At 39.3% G+C, this 18,746-nt stretch overlaps 2 protein-coding genes across 3 annotated transcripts in view; one reads left to right on the top strand and one right to left on the bottom strand.

The window, feature by feature from the left end:
- Nucleotides 1–18,746, top strand: part of SHC4 (SHC (Src homology 2 domain containing) family, member 4) — a 139,179-nt gene that overhangs the window by 82,782 nt on the left and 37,651 nt on the right. Inside the window, exons 5-6 of the mRNA XM_011928581.1 lie at nucleotides 7,957–8,010; nucleotides 12,243–12,294. Coding sequence (XP_011783971.1) covers nucleotides 7,957–8,010; nucleotides 12,243–12,294 — 106 coding nt within the window. The remainder of the gene's footprint in view (nucleotides 1–7,956; nucleotides 8,011–12,242; nucleotides 12,295–18,746) is intronic.
- Nucleotides 248–2,174, bottom strand: EID1 (EP300 interacting inhibitor of differentiation 1). Of its 2 annotated transcripts, none has more exons than XM_011928579.1 (2): nucleotides 938–2,174; nucleotides 248–903 (listed from the first exon to the last, which is right to left on the bottom strand). In XM_011928579.1, exon 1 carries the CDS (start codon nucleotides 1,893–1,895, stop codon nucleotides 1,329–1,331), a length of 567 nt encoding a protein of 188 aa, XP_011783969.1. In that variant the 5' UTR covers nucleotides 1,896–2,174; the 3' UTR covers nucleotides 248–903; nucleotides 938–1,328. The 2 variants fall into 2 exon arrangements, with proteins under 2 accessions (XP_011783969.1, XP_011783970.1); XM_011928580.1 differs by having other exon boundaries at nucleotides 248–1,730; nucleotides 1,800–1,936.

Genomic DNA, 18,746 nt, shown 5'->3' with positions numbered 1-18,746 from the left:
CCTAGAACCTCAGCATCATAGTAAGGTAACCATGGCAACATACTGATTGATAGGGCAGGTTTTCCTAGACCCGCAGATTCTTGTGGGGCAAAAACTTAATTTACAAAGTTTAATTTCCAGAAATTAATTTGTGAATTAGATAGCTGAAGCTGGATTATTTTCCCTTAATACTGGTTAACACATACAATAAAAAGTAGTATAAAGTATGTATGCAATATTATGTATGCAATGTTATAGCCAAACAAAATACACAGAACAAGAAATTTTATTATCTCCAATGCTGGTGCATAACAAATAACAAGCTTAATTAGAGGAGGAGACAGAGGGAAACTTCAGATACCAAGGTAATTTCTGGGTAGGGTTAAAAACCTTTAAAAGTTGATAGAATAACTGTTCATAAAGTCTTTTTAGATATAGGGCTTTTTACTTGACAACTTTTTATTAACAGTTCTTACAATATGAAGTTCAACTAAAGTATTTCACCTGTCAAGTTAAAACAGCAAGCAAAACAAAATTTCTCTAGTATATAACAGCGTGAGCAATGGTTTCTTGTACATTCACACACATTTAGTGTCTAGATTTCAAAGTTTTTAATTAAAGATGTCTTAATTTTTGACTTTTAAAAATGGTTATGACAATGAATTTTCTTGATTTATAGATCACAGTGGCTTTATAAATGATCAAGATACATGTACAAACAAAATTTCAGACGCTCTTGGAAACACATCTTAAGATACAGAGCACACGTGATACATCTTTGAGTTTACTCCTTTTGGAATAATGAAGAATACGCCATTTATCTTACACTGAAAATTTAGCCTTTGATAACTATGGCTTGACTAGATCACAAAATAGAATTTCCCAAGTTTTCTTAAACTTTCAGTCCAAATAATCAAAAGATATGTGTCCTAGTTGGATACATTTTTTCTCATTATATAATTAATATCAGTGGGCTCTTGCATTGGCAGTTTGTCTTGGTCATGACTTATTCTTGCAAAACCATCTTTACAGCAAACAAATATGAAAGATATTTTCCCCAATGCAAGGAAAATAATCTGGATCAATAACAAAGTCAAAGCCATAGGTGTTTTAGGACATTCTTGATAACAGATTTCAACGGTCTTAAAATCTTTTTTTCTTTTTCTTTAATGATTCTCCTCCTTTTTCACAACTGTGCAGTCACTGTCCTATTGTCTTCTATTCTGAAAAACAAATTTTTTTGAAGGTCAAGTTTTTCAATGGCACAAAACTATTTGGAATGAACCCAAAAGATAGCGGAAAGTTGGGTCCCTCCTCAAGTAGTTTCCTCCTCTTTTAACAGCATGTAACTACTCTCTATCAATAATCTCATCACAGCCGAGTTCTTCGGTCAGACGATTGACAACCATCAGTGAAAAAAGCTCTTCGATAAAAGCTAACTGATCAAACGGGGTCTTCTCATAATGCATCTGAAACCCGCCATCCAGGGCTGCTTCTCTTGTTCTCAGAAACATCTTGTCGGCTTCTTCAAGAGCGGCTGATACTCTGTAGCCGGCACCACTAAGCTGCTCCTCTTCGGGATAGTCGTAGTCGTCCTCCCAGTCATCAAATTCCTCGCCCTCGTCCTCGCTCTCGAAGTCTGCGCCCGCCACCTGGCCTGGCTGCTCCCCAGCGTTGGGCCCGTTAGCAAGGCTCCGTTTCCCCTCTGGCGCCGCCATTGGCTGGGCCTCCTCCTCCTCCATTGGGCCTTCCTCCTCGAGCAGCGGCGGGGCCCCGTTGCGGGAGGGACGCAGGGATAGCTCCCGGCTCCCGCTGCCTACCTCCATCTGCGGTAGGTCACCCTCGCCAGGCATCACATCCATTTGCAGGTCACTGCTCTCTTCATATAGCTCGGACAACTCGGCCATTTCCGACATTATGCAAACCGCTCAACCTCTCGGAAAAAGCTTCCAGCAAGATATACGCTGCGCGGCCGTGCGTTTGTGCGCGTGCGCAAAGGCTGCGCGCTTGCGTAACCCCGCGCGCAGGCGTGGTCCTCAGGTACCGCCTCCTGCTCGGCGCGCCACTGTGGTTGGAGTAGCTCAATGTTTTTCCCGGGGTGTGGGCGTCGCTTTTTGAGCTACGTTTCCATCGATTCGAACTTCGTATCTAGGGACCCTGTAGGCAAGAGCGTAACAGTTTCTGTGTTACTTAACCCTACTGCTGCTTGTGATGCAGCAAACTGGAAAATAACTTTACATGGCCTTCGTAACATTAATGTTCCTCCCCTCCCTTCTTCCTCCTCCCCAGGGCAATTTATCTATGTGCTGATGACTTCTAAATGCACGTTTCCAAACCAGACAACATCCATAACCACAGATCAGCATATTAAGAACTATTCCATTCTGTCCTTTTAGTGTTGTCATTTAAAAAGTTAAATTCACAAACAATATATATATTGTACTTTTTTTTTGTTTGTTATAGCGAAGAAATACTTGGTCCCATTTCTTTTCTCCGGGTAGGTATCTTTCCACTTTTACCAATGCGGCGTGTATTCTTTAAATTCTTTTTATTTGCATTTACATGTATCTTTATGTATTCATAGCAAAACACTATGTTGTGTGTTTTTTAAAAACATGTTTTACCTGTCTTCAACTTAAAAGCCTCAGCTTTTAAGTTGTATATACTTCTATGAATTATATGACTGTGTATACTTAAGGATTCAAGCACGTTTCATTTATTCCGCACTTTATTTCTATTATTATAACATTGTAGTTATGTAGAATTATACAACTCACCATAATGTAGCATCAGTGGGAGCCCTGAGCTTGTTTTCCTGTAACTAGATGGTCCCATCTGGGGGTGATGAGAGACAGTGACACCCAAGGTGTGTTCCTTATGTCCAGTGGATTCTGTAATCTCGTTCTGGTTGCTGTTACTGCGGAAAATCCTGCCTCACAAAGATAAGATGTTGAAAATGAAAGGAGGCTTTTCAGTACTTTTGTGGCAATCTCAGGATATTCCACCTTGACTTTAATCGAGAACATATGGAGATTTGAAGTTGTCTCAAATATACTTTTAAGGCCACTGTCATTTGCAATATCAAGCAGTTAATCCTCTTCTAGCATGGACAAAGTGGATTCACCTGGCTTATTCACAAATGGGTCACAGATCCATTCTGTCTTTTGTGGATGGGAAGTGTGATGGCTAATACTGAGTGTCAACTTGATTGGATTGAAGGATACAATTATTTATCCTTGGTGTGTCTATGAGGGTGTTGCCAAAGGAGATTAACATCTGAGTCAGTGGACTGGGAAAGGCAGACCCACCCTTAATCTGGGTGGGCACAATGTAATCAGCTGCCAGCTTAGCTAGAATATAAGCAGGCAGAAAAATGTGAAAAGAGACTGGCCTAGCCTCCCAGCCTAAATCTTTCTCCCGTGCTGGATGCTTCCTGCCCTCGAACATCGGACTCCAAGTTCTTCAGTTTTAGAACTCGGACTGGCTCTCCTCACTCCTCAGCCTGCAGACGGCCTATTGTGGGACCTTGTGATAGTGTGAGTCAATACTTAATGAACTCCCCTTTACATATATATGTGTATATATATGTGTGTGTATATGTATATATGTGTATATATATATTCCATTAGTTCTGTCCTTCTAGAGAACCCTGACTAATATGGGAAGTAATGCTCAACATCTTTGGAAAGCTGAGAGAGGTGATCATGCACCAGCTGGGAGAAAGAAGACCCTGGCTCAGTCTCTTTCAAAATCTCTGCTAATGTTTGAAATGTCAGAAATCTCAGTGTTCATTTGTCACCCCCGTGATTCCAGTGTAACTTTGAAAGCAGCCACTTTATCTGCCAACTTGAACACAGTTGTTGTTCTTCCCTGAAGTGACAGATAGAGTTCACTGAGCAGATTGAATACGTCACACAGGTAAACAAGTTTTGTGACCCATTCTGTGTCACTGAAATGTGCCGCCAATGGTGACTGTTTTTCTAAAAAGAAATCTCTGCAGCAGCTCTCTTAACTCAAAAACTCTGGCCAGTGATCTACCTTTAGAAAGCCATCTCACTTCTGTGTATAAGAGAAGACACGTGTGCTCTGCGTCCATCTCCTCACAGAGCTGTGCAAACAGATGTGAGTTAAGGGCATGTATAATATGGTTGATAATTTTGATCACATACTGCAAAACGTTGTTAACTTCAGGTGACATTTTCCAACTAGCCATCATTTCTGTATGGATGACATGGTGCATAGACTCACATTCAGAAGCGACCTTTTTGACCTGATTAGTGAAACCAAAATGCCATCCAGTCATGGCAACTGCTTCACCCATGCGTATACCGACGCAAAATGACTGATTCCATTTTCCTGATATGTAATCATTCAAAGACTTGAATAGTTCTGCAGCTGTGGTGCTGGTTGGCAACAAAAGTGCATATAATGTATCCTCATTCACATCCTCCTGAAAAATATATCATACTCAAAAAAGCATTGTTGCTTTATCGTCAGCATCAGAAAAGACTCATCAACCTGAATTGTGTACCACGGTGACTCATTAATCCTTTCTAACAATTGTACCTCATTATCCTCTGATATTTAATCAATTCATCTAGTTGTGGTGCTAGCCAAAAGAGGAACACATGCCACCTTTTGAACTGCAGCCTCTCCTAAAAGTTCATGACAAGTGTCCTTAATAGCAGGCAGGATCAACTCTTCACCAATAGTAAAGGGCTTCTTAGCTTTAGCAATGTGGTTAGCCACTAAGAATGATGCTCTCAGTGCAGACACATTTGATGAAGTGGTAGCCTTCAATAATTGCTTCTATTCTTTATGTTCACATTGTTTTCTTTTGAAAAACTGCAAAGGCTTAGTATTAATGCAGGGTGCTTGGTCTCCATGTGACTAAGCAGTTTAGAAGGCTTCATGGGTTTGTTACACAGCCACTTGCTACATATTATATAAAGTGAGCTTGGAGAATGTGAATCACCTGTTGTAATGAACTGGTATTTTAAGTAGGACTCTTGGTATTTTCTTTTAAATGCAGCTTTCTTTTTGTTGGCAGCCTTAAAGTCTTCTGCAGTCTCAGCGTGGATCTTTCTCCCTTTTCAAAGAAGGTCTCCAGTGAAGTTTGTTTTTTACTCATTTTGGCTAGGGTTAGCTTATGGGCTTACCAAAACTGTGACTGAGAAAGTGCACGGTGCAGGAAAGAGACATGGATGGAAGCGGTAAATAAGATAATGGGCGGGCCGGGCACAAACTAAAATCGTCAGATTCTAACTTAAAGCCTGCCATCAGCTGCAGCTGTACAAACTGAAGCACATCAACTCACTTGCCACTATGTAGCCTGCCACCAGATGCAGCTTAAGTGTCACTTGCTACTTACTGATAGGGTTTTGATATGAGTCTGCAAGCAATTGATTTATTATGGTCTCTGTGCAGTCAAACCTCTCTGCTATTGTTAATCTGTATTTGCAGCCACTCCCCAGCGCTAGCATCACCACCTCAGCTCTACCTCAGATCATCAAGCATTAGATTCTCATAAGGAGAATGCAACGTAGGTCCCTCATATGCGTAGTTCACAAAAGGGTTCATTCTCCTATGAGAATCTAACGTGACCGTTGATCTGACAGGAGGCAGAACTCAGACAGTAATGTGAGCAACAGGAAGCAGCAGTAAATACACATGAAGCTTCTGTCACTTGCCCACTGCCCACCTCCTGCTGTGCAGCCCGGTTGCTAACAGGCCACGGACTGGTACTGGTCTGTGGCCTGGGGAGTTGGGAGCCTCTGCTCTAGTTCTCCTCACCATGGACACATAATTTCTGGCTGACTGCTGCTTGGTGTCAACATTTATCATAGACTAAAAGTTCTTAAATACATGAGTCTATTTTTAGACTTTGAATTCTTGTGAAATTTCTACAGTTTTATATCTTGCTGTTTGATCAGGAATATTTTGTCTTTGTTCTTTAAAAAATTGCCCTAACTCTTCTTGCTCATTTATTCTTTCATATGAATTTAGGGGCATCTTGAATATGATATTATAATATTTCTTATCTGATAAGGGAATTCTTATGCATTTGTTCTTTTAAAATTTGCTTTAGCTCTTTTGCACATTTATTCTTCCATGTGAATTTTAGAAGCATTTTTATTGGAATTGCATGGAATTTATAAATTAATCTGGGGTAGGATTGACACCTTTGTCATACCATCTTCTCATCCATGAAAGTGATACATATCTATTTGTTCAGGTCTTATTTATTCTCTTCAATGAAGTTTTCCAAAAAGCATTACATGATTCTTGTTAGTTTTATACTAAAGTACTCTTACAAAGTGTACCTTTCTCCCCCAAATACAGTGTCTAATTGGCTTTTTTTTTTTTTTTTTTTGAGACAGAGTCTCGCTCTGTTGCCCAGGCTGGAGTGCTGTGGTGCGATCTCAGCTCACTGCAAACTCCACCTCCCAGGTTCACGCCATTCTCCTGCTTCAGCCTCCCAAGTAGCTGGGACTACAGGCGCCTACCACCACGCCCGGCTAATATTTTGTATTTTTAGTAGAGACGGGGTTTCACCACATTAGCCAGGATGGTCTCGATCTCCTGACCTCGTGATCTGCCCGCCTCAGCCTCCCAAAGTGCTGGGATTATAGGCGTGAGCCACCGTGCCCGGCCAACTGTTGTTGATATATGGGAATGACATTGATCTTTGTATACTGACTTTGTTTTTACTGAAATATAAATGTAGACAAGTACACAGATAATAAGTCCATAATAATTATCACAAAATGAACAGTTGTATAACCAATACTCAGATCAAGAAACTCCAGCATCCCAGAAAACCGTTTGCCCCTTCTTCCTGTGCTCCAGAAATAACCACTATTCTGATTTCAAATACCATAATTTTGCCTAGTTTTGAACTTCATATAAATTAAGCCATGCAGTATATATTCTTTGTATTAGGCTTCTTTTGCTCAACAAACATGTTGTTGCTATATAGTATGCCACCATTTGACAATTACAATAGTCATCATTGGGATTGTTTCCAATTTGGGCTGTTATGAACAGGGCAGTTATTATCTTCTTTGAGAATATTTTTTCTTGCACATATTTACACAATTGTGTTGGATATACATGTAGGAATAGAATTGCTTGGTCATCTTATATAATCAGCTTTGGTAGATTCTGTCACACAATTCTGAAAACAGAATTAGTCAATAGGTGCATAGTTGGTGTTTTAATGAACCTTCAAAATAGCATGACAGATATGGCTCTGCCAATGGTCATTACACTGTGGTTTCCAAACAAGCAATCCTAGACTCTCAAATAAAAGGCAATCTTCTTAGCTGATTAATGCAGTTTACTTGGCGATTCTTACTCATATTAGAAGTCTTAATGTTAGTGCCTTACTCAGGATACATTTAGTAGTGAATGACTGAAATCAAATTCAAACTAACTTTTGCAAAAATAAACAAAAATATAAAGGGACAGGGTGAAATATATTGGTTAAAGTGATGGAACAAATGTTACCAGCAGACTTTTTTCCTATTTTTAGTTCTCCGTTCTGATTTTCATCAGAAGAAAAACTTCATATTCCAGCAGACTTTTCTCACATGGCAGCATAATATGGCCCCCGGAAGCTTTGGGCTTACATAGTTTTTAATGGCAGAGAGAGAGGCTTTCTCTCCGATTATTCCTTTCACTTCTTCTCAAAAGACATTGATTGGCTCTGCTGTATCCAGAGAGATGGTATTTTCTGATTGGCTAGCCCTGGATAATGTTCCATCTGGGTGGGCAAGGGCAGTGAGATGGGCATCACAAAATCACCAGAATCTCATGGTTTCAATGAGATCCTTATAGAGCGTAGGTGGGGTGGCTTCCAAAGGGATGCTGATCAGGTAAAAACAAAACAAACAAATGTATGTCTATTACTGTTACACTGTATATAACTAGAAATAATGATTACTTTATATTAGCATACATGTTTATGTTTTTCAGATTATTGCAAATCATCATATGCAGTCTATTTCATTTGCCTCTGGAGGGGATCCTGTAAGTATGGATTCACAAAAGTTCTTTTTATGAGTTAAAGTAACTTCTTGATGTTTGGGGCTGGATGATAAAAAAATAAAATAACTTTAACATAAACCATATTAGCCACTACATGTCTTTCCCTAACATACTATTACAGTCTGTGAATAGCTACATGTAGCAGGTAATAAAAAATTTACCTTGGGCAAAATATTTCCTATCATTAAATTTTAAAATATTTGGATTAGTAGATGAAACTAGTAGTGCTCCATTATGTTATTAGCCATGGAGTTATCATCTAATAAACTTCCTGTTGATAATGTCTAGGTCATGAAAAGCAAGTATGTCACCCATGTGTTGCTCAATCCTTCCTTAGAATTTCTTCTCAACACAGAGTTTCTGGCACACTTTACTAATCAACTGGACTTGGTATATCAACCAAGTCAATTAAGTCTAATCTGGAATGAGCAACCAGGTTTGCAGGAGCTCATGGAGGAGATGCTGAGCTGGGGAGAGAGAACTTGTAGTTCTTCTCTACTAAGAAGAGGTCGTGTGGTACTCATTTCCCGGGAATTGTACAGGATTTCTCCAAGCCTACTTTGCAGAATGGAGTGTCATTCCTTGACTCCCTACTGCACCATTTCTGGACCAGAGCAAAAGGAGAGGGGCTTTGAAGCTAGGGAGTCTGCAACTGAGCAAGAAGCAAATCTGTTTAAACTAAGGGAGTAGAAGAATGCTTTTGCCACTCTGTGACATTATCGGTCTTTTTATTGTACTCTTTCCTCTTCTAACTTTCCATATGTTTTGATGAAAGCTTAGAAGAGGCCAGAGTACGACTTTCATAATGGTTAAACATCAGTAATGTCAAGAAAACAGGGGGAACATACACAGACCTTGTTCTTAGAATGTATTACCTTCTTTTCTGCAAAGCATTTCTTTTAAAAAAATTATATCCTTCCGGAACGAACCAATAAAATTTAGTTTAGCAATTGATTGTTTTCTATCCACCACATTTAGTTTTCACTTCTAATTGAGGAATAAAATGTCGAGTCATCAATAATAGGACGACAACCTAGAAACCCAAGAAAGATATAGAGGATGTTAAAAACTAAATCTGGCAGCTGATATCATGGTAGTTTTAATTTGTTTTAAACTTTTTGCTAAATATTCAATGGGGGAGAAATAATTGTATATCGCAAAAGGAAGTAAAGTTCTGAAGTTACTCTGTAATCATTGCTTCATTTGCTGGCATCTAAAGTATTTAAGCAGGTTCTTCCACTTGGGTGTTGGTGTAACTAAACCTGTGTATATAATATGTAGCTAAATGCTATTTAAATTAGCCAATTCTTAAAAACACTTCAATAATTACTTGTCTTCACATTGGCTACCAATGACCCAAAGTATTTAAGCATGTCAAACCAAGACATGCTTTTTTTTTTTTTGTAATCTCACTCTTGTCACTCAGGCTGGAGTGCAATGGCATGATCTTGGCTCACTAAGCACATGGAAGAAAAGCAGCCTTCATAGGATTTCAAACCCTTGTTTTCTAATTAATGGATATTCAGTTTCCCCTTTAGGCATTATTACTTCCTCATCTTTTAGCCTGGGGTGTAGTTGTTTTCAAATAACTATTATATATTAGTTCCATGATGCTGCCATTTTTAAAAGTAAACCAAATGTTAAGAGTTCTACCTTTTCCCCAAGAAATTCCACAGATGCCTAATTGTGAATTCACATTAGCAAACAAGGGACATACAAGGTGTCAGGTGCTTAGCAGCTGCTATTTGAACCCAAGAGCCTATCTGGACTCTTTTCCATCCAGCCTTGTAATCTGGCCTCTTTAGCAACACCAAGGATGGTGGCTGGCAGAGAGGGTCAACTGAATCCGGGCTGAAAAATACCAGCACTTTCTCGTCTTCCTAGCTCAGTCATCCATGAAGGAATTCAAATACTTTTCTTAAGAGATTTAAAGTAGTGTTTATACGTGTAGTATGAAAAATAATTATTGGTGTTTGCCCTAAATTTCTCCAGGGTTGTCATCATGTTAGAATTGGTGTGCAAACACTCATTTACCCAAGGCATGTCCTGAATGATTTCTATTATTGTTCTCCAGAATCTTAAATTTTTTCATACTCTCTTCACGTGCCTTTAGTTCTTTAAATTGACCAAAGCACCGTTCCTATCAAAAACAAACAGTAAATAATTTGTGGCCACTATGGGGAAAGTTTGTACCTGCTGCATTGAGAGCACCTGTGTGCTCTCTGAAGCTGGTGAGAAAGCCTGTTGATTCAAATTTAAAATAGAAATCTGGCAGCAGTGCCATGGCTTAGTTGGTTAAAGCACCTGTCTAGTAAAATAGAAGTCTGGAGCCACCCTAAGCACTGGCATTAGAAATCATCTCTATGAAGTTTTACCATAACTTCATAGGGAGGCAGTGTGATGTACTGCCAGGCTTTGGAGTCAAGTAGACTTGACTTATTTAAATTCCCTAAACTCCAGAGTCCTCATATGTAAATGGAGGATAATCCCTATTGCCTGACAGTGTTGTGGGAATTAAGTGAAATGATGCGTGGTTAGTGTTAGCACAGTGCCTGGCACGTAGTCACAAGAAGTAACTGCTACCACTATTGCTAACACATGCCCATATTTGTTTTAGGATACTAACTGAGATAGTTTGCAGCTTTAGGGCGAACTACATACAAGGGTAGGAAGCTGACTTAAAAGTCCCTGTGGTCCAACATAGTAATCTTTCTCCAAGATTTCCTCCAAAATTTCAAAAATAATGAATAGTCTTCTCATCTCTTGGCCTTTGCTCGCCCTCATTTTTATTCTCTTTGCAAAAACAGTTAACTTGTTTTCCATCCGTCAGCCCTGAAAACAGCTGTTGGTAATGTCTCTATGGCTATATATACTTTCTCCACTTAAAAAATGCATTGTGAATATGTCAAAAATTAAATACATTTAAACATATTTTCCCCTGCTATTTGTGCTTTACTTTTAGCATTCTGTAAATTCTCCCAAATGTTTACAGCTATAGAATTTTAGAACTATAGCAGTGTTGGAGGCTGTTTTGAAGATGAGGCAACTGAGGTCTGGAGAGGTCTCACAGCCTCTTTCCCATAATTGGACCTACCAGACAGCATGACTGGTATCACACCACCTCTTCACTTGAATAAGAGTGGCAAAGTCCCCAGCAATTGTGGTTTTCCTTCTAAATTCATATAAAACAAAGCCCATAGATATGGCGTTGTTTATTTAGCGGATATTTAAAACCTTTTTTCTTTTTGCATAAGAGACATTTACTTAGGTATGTGTTGTTATTTTTTTTAATTGCCCAAGACGAGTTCTGCTGACCCTGAGATCCGCTTCCTGTGTGATTCATTGTGGGTTATTAAGTGAGTGTCCTTGAGGGTATTACAAACATGGGCTTTTATTTCCTGCCACTTGATTGCATCTTCCCTCTAGAGAGTCATACTTCTGATCTGCAAATGGCATTGTGTGTATTTTTTCCCGAGAACTTAGATAACAAAAAGCATCTTTAATTATTAAAACCTTATCATTCATCAGCTTATTGTTTTCGATAAAAACTGGGATTACCAAGTGGCATTTTGTTTGTTTGTTTTTACAAAGTCAGCAGTGCATGTCTTTTTGAACTTCTTAAGTTTTTCAGGGGTTCTCTTTTTTAAAAAAATTTTTCTTTTCTGTATATTGATCACATAAATTCATTGTATTTTCACTTTATCATCCCTTAAGTTAACTTGCACTGCATACAAGCAACTAACAACCACAAAATCCAACATGTCTCTTTAGTCAACTTACTTTCTGATATATGTGGTATATGTTTGGACAACAGGAAATCATGATGCCCTATCTTAGTTTATGTCACCTTTGTGATTGCATGATCCCTGATACTTCAACTTTCAATCTAGGATAGCATCATAGTCCCTAGCCATTTTTAAAGAATATGTCCTAACATATTCCCTATCTGCTTTCTATTTTATTCTTAATGACAGTCTGCCTCTAAATTTTTAATTTTCCGATTCTTTCCCCAAGGGACAGAGAACATGGACTCCATAATTGTTAAACTATATAGTGTATATTTGTTTATGTTCCCTTTTACAATGCTTTTCTTGTCTCTTTAAATAAAAACATTTGTATTTAAGTCCTTGCCTCAGTATCATGTCCGAAATATATGTTTCTTTCAACAGTGCAGTTCATCCATTTTAAATACAGTCATTTTCCCTTTTTTATAGGATACTACAGACTATGTTGCCTACGTAGCTAAAGATCCAGTTAATCAACGAGGTATGGAAAGCAACTTACAGATTTTTTAAAGAGCTGGTATATACCAACGCTAAAAAGTAACCAACAATTATTTTCAATGTACAGAGTGATGAGTATCACCAGGGTGCTATGTTGGATTCCAGAAATATTATGCAAATTTGAGTTGGAAATAAATCACCCTGTTAGCACAGCAAAGTAGAAAAACTATATACATGAAATTTACATCATTTTAAAGATCCACAAACCAAAGGCTTAGCTGTTTGTGTAGTCAAAAGAGAAGCTATTATGGTTATGGTAGATGGGGCTGGCTGTCACATCCCCACTGAACAAATGGATTACATGTAAGACCAAAGCCAGTGAGGAGTGAGGTTATTGACTTGCATTGGCTTTGGGTATGTGTGTGTGTGTGTGTGTGTGTGTGTGTGAGAGTCTGTGAGTCTGTGTACTTGCTGTTCAAGAGCCTGTAGTATCTCTTTGAATGCTTGACTTCACCATTTGGATTTCTGCTTAAATGCCTCTTCTTCAGAGACCTTCTTTGATAGCACCTCCTGTCTCCAGTAGCATATCCTACCTTGCTGCATCACAATCCTTATTTCTCTTTTCATTAACACTCCACATTTCTATTATAGGTTAGTGCAAAAGTAATCACAGTTTGCCATTACTTTTAATGGCAAAAACTGCGATTACTTTTGCACCAACCTAATATTTTATTTACTCACATATTGGACTTGTTTGTATGTTTAATGTGTCCTTTCTCCTAGGCTAAAATCTTTATGAGGGCAGGAACCTGTTTCTCTTACTCGCTGTTGTTCCCTAGCACTCATCACGATGCCTAGCATATAGGTGATACTCAAAAACTATTTTATTGAATGACTGAGTGAATGGAAGAGTGATTTGATGGGAATTCTTGTTTCAGGATTTAGCAAGGTCACATGCTTAGTATTGCTTCTCATCCCTAAGGCTGGGACATTCAGACTCCTCTTAGGTAGAAGTGTTAAGTTGGTTCTCCTCCTTCACTAGAACATATTAGTTAGGCCACATCCTCTGCTGTCCCAGGGATGGAGTTTGCCCCCAAACATTTATTAAGTGGACATGGAGTAGGACTTGAAAATTTAGAGAGCTATGAGACACCGAGGTGGAAATGCACATGGCATGCTGGGGAGTAAATAAATAGAACACCCTGGACCTCACAATGTAAAAGTCTAAAAGGCATCTATAGGACAGATACGAGAGAGCTAATAAGTAGGGACTTAATCCCATGGACAGATGGGTGGAGAGTACTGTTTACAAAGTAGAGTTTAGACAGATTGGTTTGGCAGCAGGATGTAGTAGATGGATTCGGGGAGAAACTTAAGGCAGGGATATCCATTTGGAAGCTATTGTGATTGTCAGAAATGAAATTATGAAGCCCAGCTGCTGGCACAGAGCCTGGCACGCAGTAGATCCTCAGCAAATGTTTGCCAAAAGAATGTGGCAGCAAAAAGATGAAAAGGAAGGAACGGAGGATAAACACTATAAAATACTCCACTAAAACTGACCCACTCTAAACTAAATAAGAAGAATGAATCATGGTCAAAGAGTGAGCAGGAGACACAGGAACTAGTGAATGGGACAGTGGGGATGTGAGCAGGAGAGACAGGAACTAGTGAATGGGACAGTGGGGATGTAGGAACAGGGCGCAACAAAGGATACCAGAAAAGGGCAACTTCTCCTAATCCTTGCCTGAACTTCCCTAAATAATAACTGCTTGCTATTTCTGGGAAGGCCTCTGAACAACAACACTTTTTGTCTTAACATGGAAATGACAGGGTGAAAGGAAGGAAAAAATGCACCGGGAAATCTAGATGTTTAGTAACTTTGCCATCAGTCATGGACTATCTCTGGGCATGTCATTGCTCTTAAGTAAAAGATGGTGAAGAGTTCAAAGATTAATGTATGTCGTTGCTAAGGGTGATGGCCAAGAAGGATCCACATGCTTGCAAAGCTCTCCCTTTGCTTAAGTGAAACAAGAGAGGCAGGGAAAATTATGATGCAGCATATTCACTTTGAAAGCTCCTGTTCTGGTGCCTGAGTCATTTGTCAGAGCGAGCTGCTTGAAGAGGACCCCTGAGGATCCTGGCATGGGGATTTTGAGAAGGCATTCGTGAGAACTGTTGAGCGAGGTCCTGGCTGGGAGGTGAAGGATAGAAGCGGTCCAAATCAAGGTTTCAGTTTTTTCTTTCTTTAGCCATCAGCCTGTGTATAAGAAATAAGATTGATGCTGGAGTCAAAAAGACTGGGTTGGAATCATAATTATTTCATCATCTCACTGTATGATGTTAGGCAGATTGTTTCACAACCTCAAACCTGGATTTCCTTATCTTTTAAGTGGGAATAATAACATCTACATAACACGTGGAAAGCATAGTTTTCTTTCCTCCCTCATTACATCTTTCTTTCCTGTAGGAAAATGAGTGTGTCTAAGAAGATAACTTAGAAACATAGGGTAGCTTTCTTGGTTTTAAAAGTTAATATGTTTCTATCACTTATTCCTCCGTTTTTGGTCTCCTTGTCCTCTCTCATATAGCTTGGCTATAAAAATCTCTGTGAGAAGACACTGTGTTCTCAACATACCTCCTGCTTGCACACACTCCTGTAGTACTAAATCTTTTCCCCCAACCTGAGCCCTTGGACTAACAGTACCTGCAAAGAGGTGATGACACAGCTTTTGAATACACAAATAATTATTAATGATTATGGAAGGAAAATCCCACCGTGGTATATCATTTAGTAGGAGGGAGAAACGTAACCCATAAGATTTGCATAGAGAAAGAGAGATGCCTAGAGAACAGTGCCTGAAACATAGCAGATGCTTGGGATTTGTGGAGTTAAGTGAAAAAAGACACAGGTGAAAGTGCAGTGTAATGAGAGCTTACAGCCAAGTGTTTGCAGGGTGTGTGAATGTGTGTGTAAAGGCAGGGTTGCAGAGAAAGGAAAGAGTGGAAGTAGGGGTCCCACAGCTGAAAAGTTAGACCAGAGACAGATTGTGGGGGGCTTTGAATACTGGCCAGGAGCCATCAAATATTTTGAGCTTTAAAAAAATTATTATGGGTTCTGCTATTCTGAAATTACTAAATGATCATTTTTCTGGCAGTTGTGTCTTTAAAAGTGGTATTGGAGGCCAGGTACGGGTGGCTCACACCTGTAATCCCAGCACTTTGGGAGGCTGAGGCAGGCGGATCACGAGATCAGGAGATTGAGACCATCCTGGCTAATATGGTGAAATCCCGTCTCTACTAAAAAAAAAAAACCCAACAATTTAGCCAGGTGAGGTGGTGGGCGCCTGTAGTCCCAGCTACTCAGGAGGCTGAGGCAGGAGAATGGTGGGAACCCAGGAGGCGGAGCTTGCAATGAGCTGAGATCGCCTCACTGCACTCCAGCCTGGGCGACAGAGAGCGAGACTCGGAGACTCTGTCTCAAAAACAAAACAAAACAAAAATGGTATTGGAAAGCAGAAAAGCCATCTGGAATTATAGAGTTCAGTTTAGAGGACATCTCATTAGTCCCGGGCAGCAAGTAATGTTCTAAATGGCACTGGAGGAGGAAAGAACAGTTTGGATCAAATTTGTGAACTAATAGTACCTGATGACTATTTAGATATTTAGATTGATGAAGAAATAGGAATCAGATGTTCCTGAGGATTTAATGAGATATCGTATGCAATGCAAATGTCTCAATACCTGGCTTATAGCACCTAAGCAATAAATGGTAGCTATTATTACTATTCTGTGTGATATGGAGTGGTGTTGCCACTAAAGAAACAGGGATTCTTATAAATAGAAAAAACAAACAAATAATCTAGTAAAAAATTAGGCAAAGAAAAATGGCTACCATTTATTTCATGCTCACTATGTGCCAGGCATTTTCAGTACTCCGTCTGCGTTATCTCATTTTATCCTCACAGCAGCCCTAGGGAGTATGTAAACATATCATTCCTTTTTTTTATAGGAGAAAACAGTGGAGGTGAGAAAAAGGAAGGCAGTTTTCCTAAGTTTACTCGGCCAATAAGTGGATGGACAGATTCCATGTCCTGAGCACACAAAAGAACATGACAAGGCACCAAGAAACATTTGAAAAATAAAAAAGTTTAGCCTCACTAGCAATCAAAGACACACAAATTATAATTAGACACCATATTTCATCTCCAAATTTCAAACATTGAAAAAAGATAAGATGTGGTTTAGAGTAGTAGTTATTCTTGAACACTGCTGATAAAGAGTTTAGATTCAAACATTTTAAAGAGCAATTTGATGATTTGCATCAAAAGTCTTAAAAATGTAAATGCCTTTGAACCAGTAGTTTTACTTCTGAGGAAATAATTAGGATATGTACAAAGATTAAGCAATATAGATCATTTTTGTATATTATTTATATCATAAGACAAAATTAATTTAGTATTCATGAGTAGCAAATTAAATGAATTCATAGAATGTACTATGATGCAGCAATTAAAGCTAGTAGTAGAAAAATAAGTAATTATATAGGAAAAATATTCACAATGCTGTTAATGCAAAAAACATATTATGAAGATTGTGTGTAGTATAATCCCAGGTGACTTTTCTGGGTAGATACACATTATAAAAAGATGAGAAAGACATATTCCAAAATGTTCCTAGTGGTTATTGAGATAACCACTGGATAGTGAAATTTTCTGTAATTTTTATTTCTTGTTGGTGCCTTTTTGTTTTCTAAAACTCTTACAGTGAATATTTATTACATTTATAAAAAGAAAAAATATCCTAAACCCTTGAATAAATGTTTTAAAATAGTGAAATCAGAAAGATGATGTTATAAAATTAACTAGCAAGTTTGGTTCATCCAGGAGAAAATGGCAGACAAGAGAAGCCCAGAGAGTAGGTCCAGGGCTAGGGGTGGGACTGGGGTTGGGGCTGGCAGGGAGGGGAGGGAGGCAGGCCAGGCCAGCAGGTTCAGAAAAAAACTACAACTTCTTAGCAGAACCCAGAAAGAAGAGGGCTAAGGATGTCAGGGAGTGGGAGAAGCCACAGGAGACAGTAACTTGCCTAAGGAGTTGTCAGGTGAGGGGAGGAAATCAATAAATGAGTATTACCTAACAAAGGGGAAGAGCAAGTTTCTTCTGAAGGAGACATCTCAGATGGTCACACACTGGAAAGGAGTTAAGGGGCATGAGGGTGGGAAGATGCTATTCCGCCCAGCAATTAACAGGCCACTGGTCACTCTGGAAAGCTCAGTTTCTGTGGACCTATAAAGGCAGGAGCCGGACTGCAGGTATGAGGAGAGTATGGTTGATGTTAAGTGGAGATGAGCAGAGGAGACTGGGCTTCATGCTGACAATCCTGAAGCTTCCCACTCTTCATTTGCTTGATTCGCTTTTAGCATTAGTGCATTTAAATCAGGGCAGTTTCCACTTTTGCCTTATTGGCTAGGACCTTTTAGTGAACTCTTCATTTTATCAAAGGCCTTTTCTGTAGAAAAGGTAAGTTCCAGTAAGAATATTTTGAGTTTACTTAGTAATTAATACACTCTGCTTCTGTAATTGCTGTAAATGAGGACATCTACATTGTCTTACTCCAAATATGTGGCGGTCCAGGAATGTTTTAATATTTTCTCTGAATGTAGTCTGTGAAGAGGACTGGACTGCCTGGACTACCTGGATATAGGAAGGCCATGCTTCTGGGTCTCTGAAGAAAGTTTTTTTTTAAAAAAACCCAAAACCAGTAAAACCAACTTAAATTAATCCGCTTATTTTTATTTATGTTTATAGTTAGAAAGTATGCGTACGACTGTCCTGGTGGTATTAACTAGCTATGAACTGAATACTGGCTTGCCTCTTTGAGGTTGTTTCTTCCTAAAGTATGGAGGATTCCCTGCTTTGATCCCATAGCACCATCTGGTGGTTGACCTGTAAAGCTGAACTTTTGAATTTCTAGTTTTCTAAGTATAAAAAGGAAAAGACAGAAACAAAACCAAAAAACTGTTTATTAAAAACAAATATAGCCGGGCGCAGTGGCTCACGCCTGTAATCCCAGTACTTTGGGAGGCCGAGGCGGGCGGATCACTAGGTTAAGAGATCGAGACCATCCTGGCTAACATGGTGAAACCCCATCTGTACTAAAAATACAAACAATTAGCCGGGCATGGTGGCGGGCACTTGTAGTCCCAGCTACTCGGGAGGCTGAGGCAGGAGAATGGCGTGAACCCGGGAGGCGGAGCTTGCAGTGAGGCGAGATCGCGCCACTGCACTCCAGCTTGGGCAACAAAGCGAGACTCTGTCTCTCACACACACACACACACACACACACACACACAAATATATATATATAAAACTAGTAAAGAAGGGTCTATTACCCTTTAAGAATAGTTGTAATCCTCTTGTTTGTGACTACCTAATCCTCTTGTTTATGACTACCTAATTCGACTACCTAATTCTAAATTAAAAAGACAGACTAATATAT

The sequence above is a fragment of the Colobus angolensis genome, unplaced genomic scaffold (assembly GCF_000951035.1).
Source record: "Colobus angolensis palliatus isolate OR3802 unplaced genomic scaffold, Cang.pa_1.0 Scaffold78, whole genome shotgun sequence".
In the NCBI taxonomy this organism is placed as follows: domain Eukaryota; kingdom Metazoa; phylum Chordata; class Mammalia; order Primates; family Cercopithecidae; genus Colobus; species Colobus angolensis.
The sequence above is the reverse complement of the archived record's forward strand: the minus strand, read 5'-3'. Positions and strand labels throughout refer to the sequence as shown.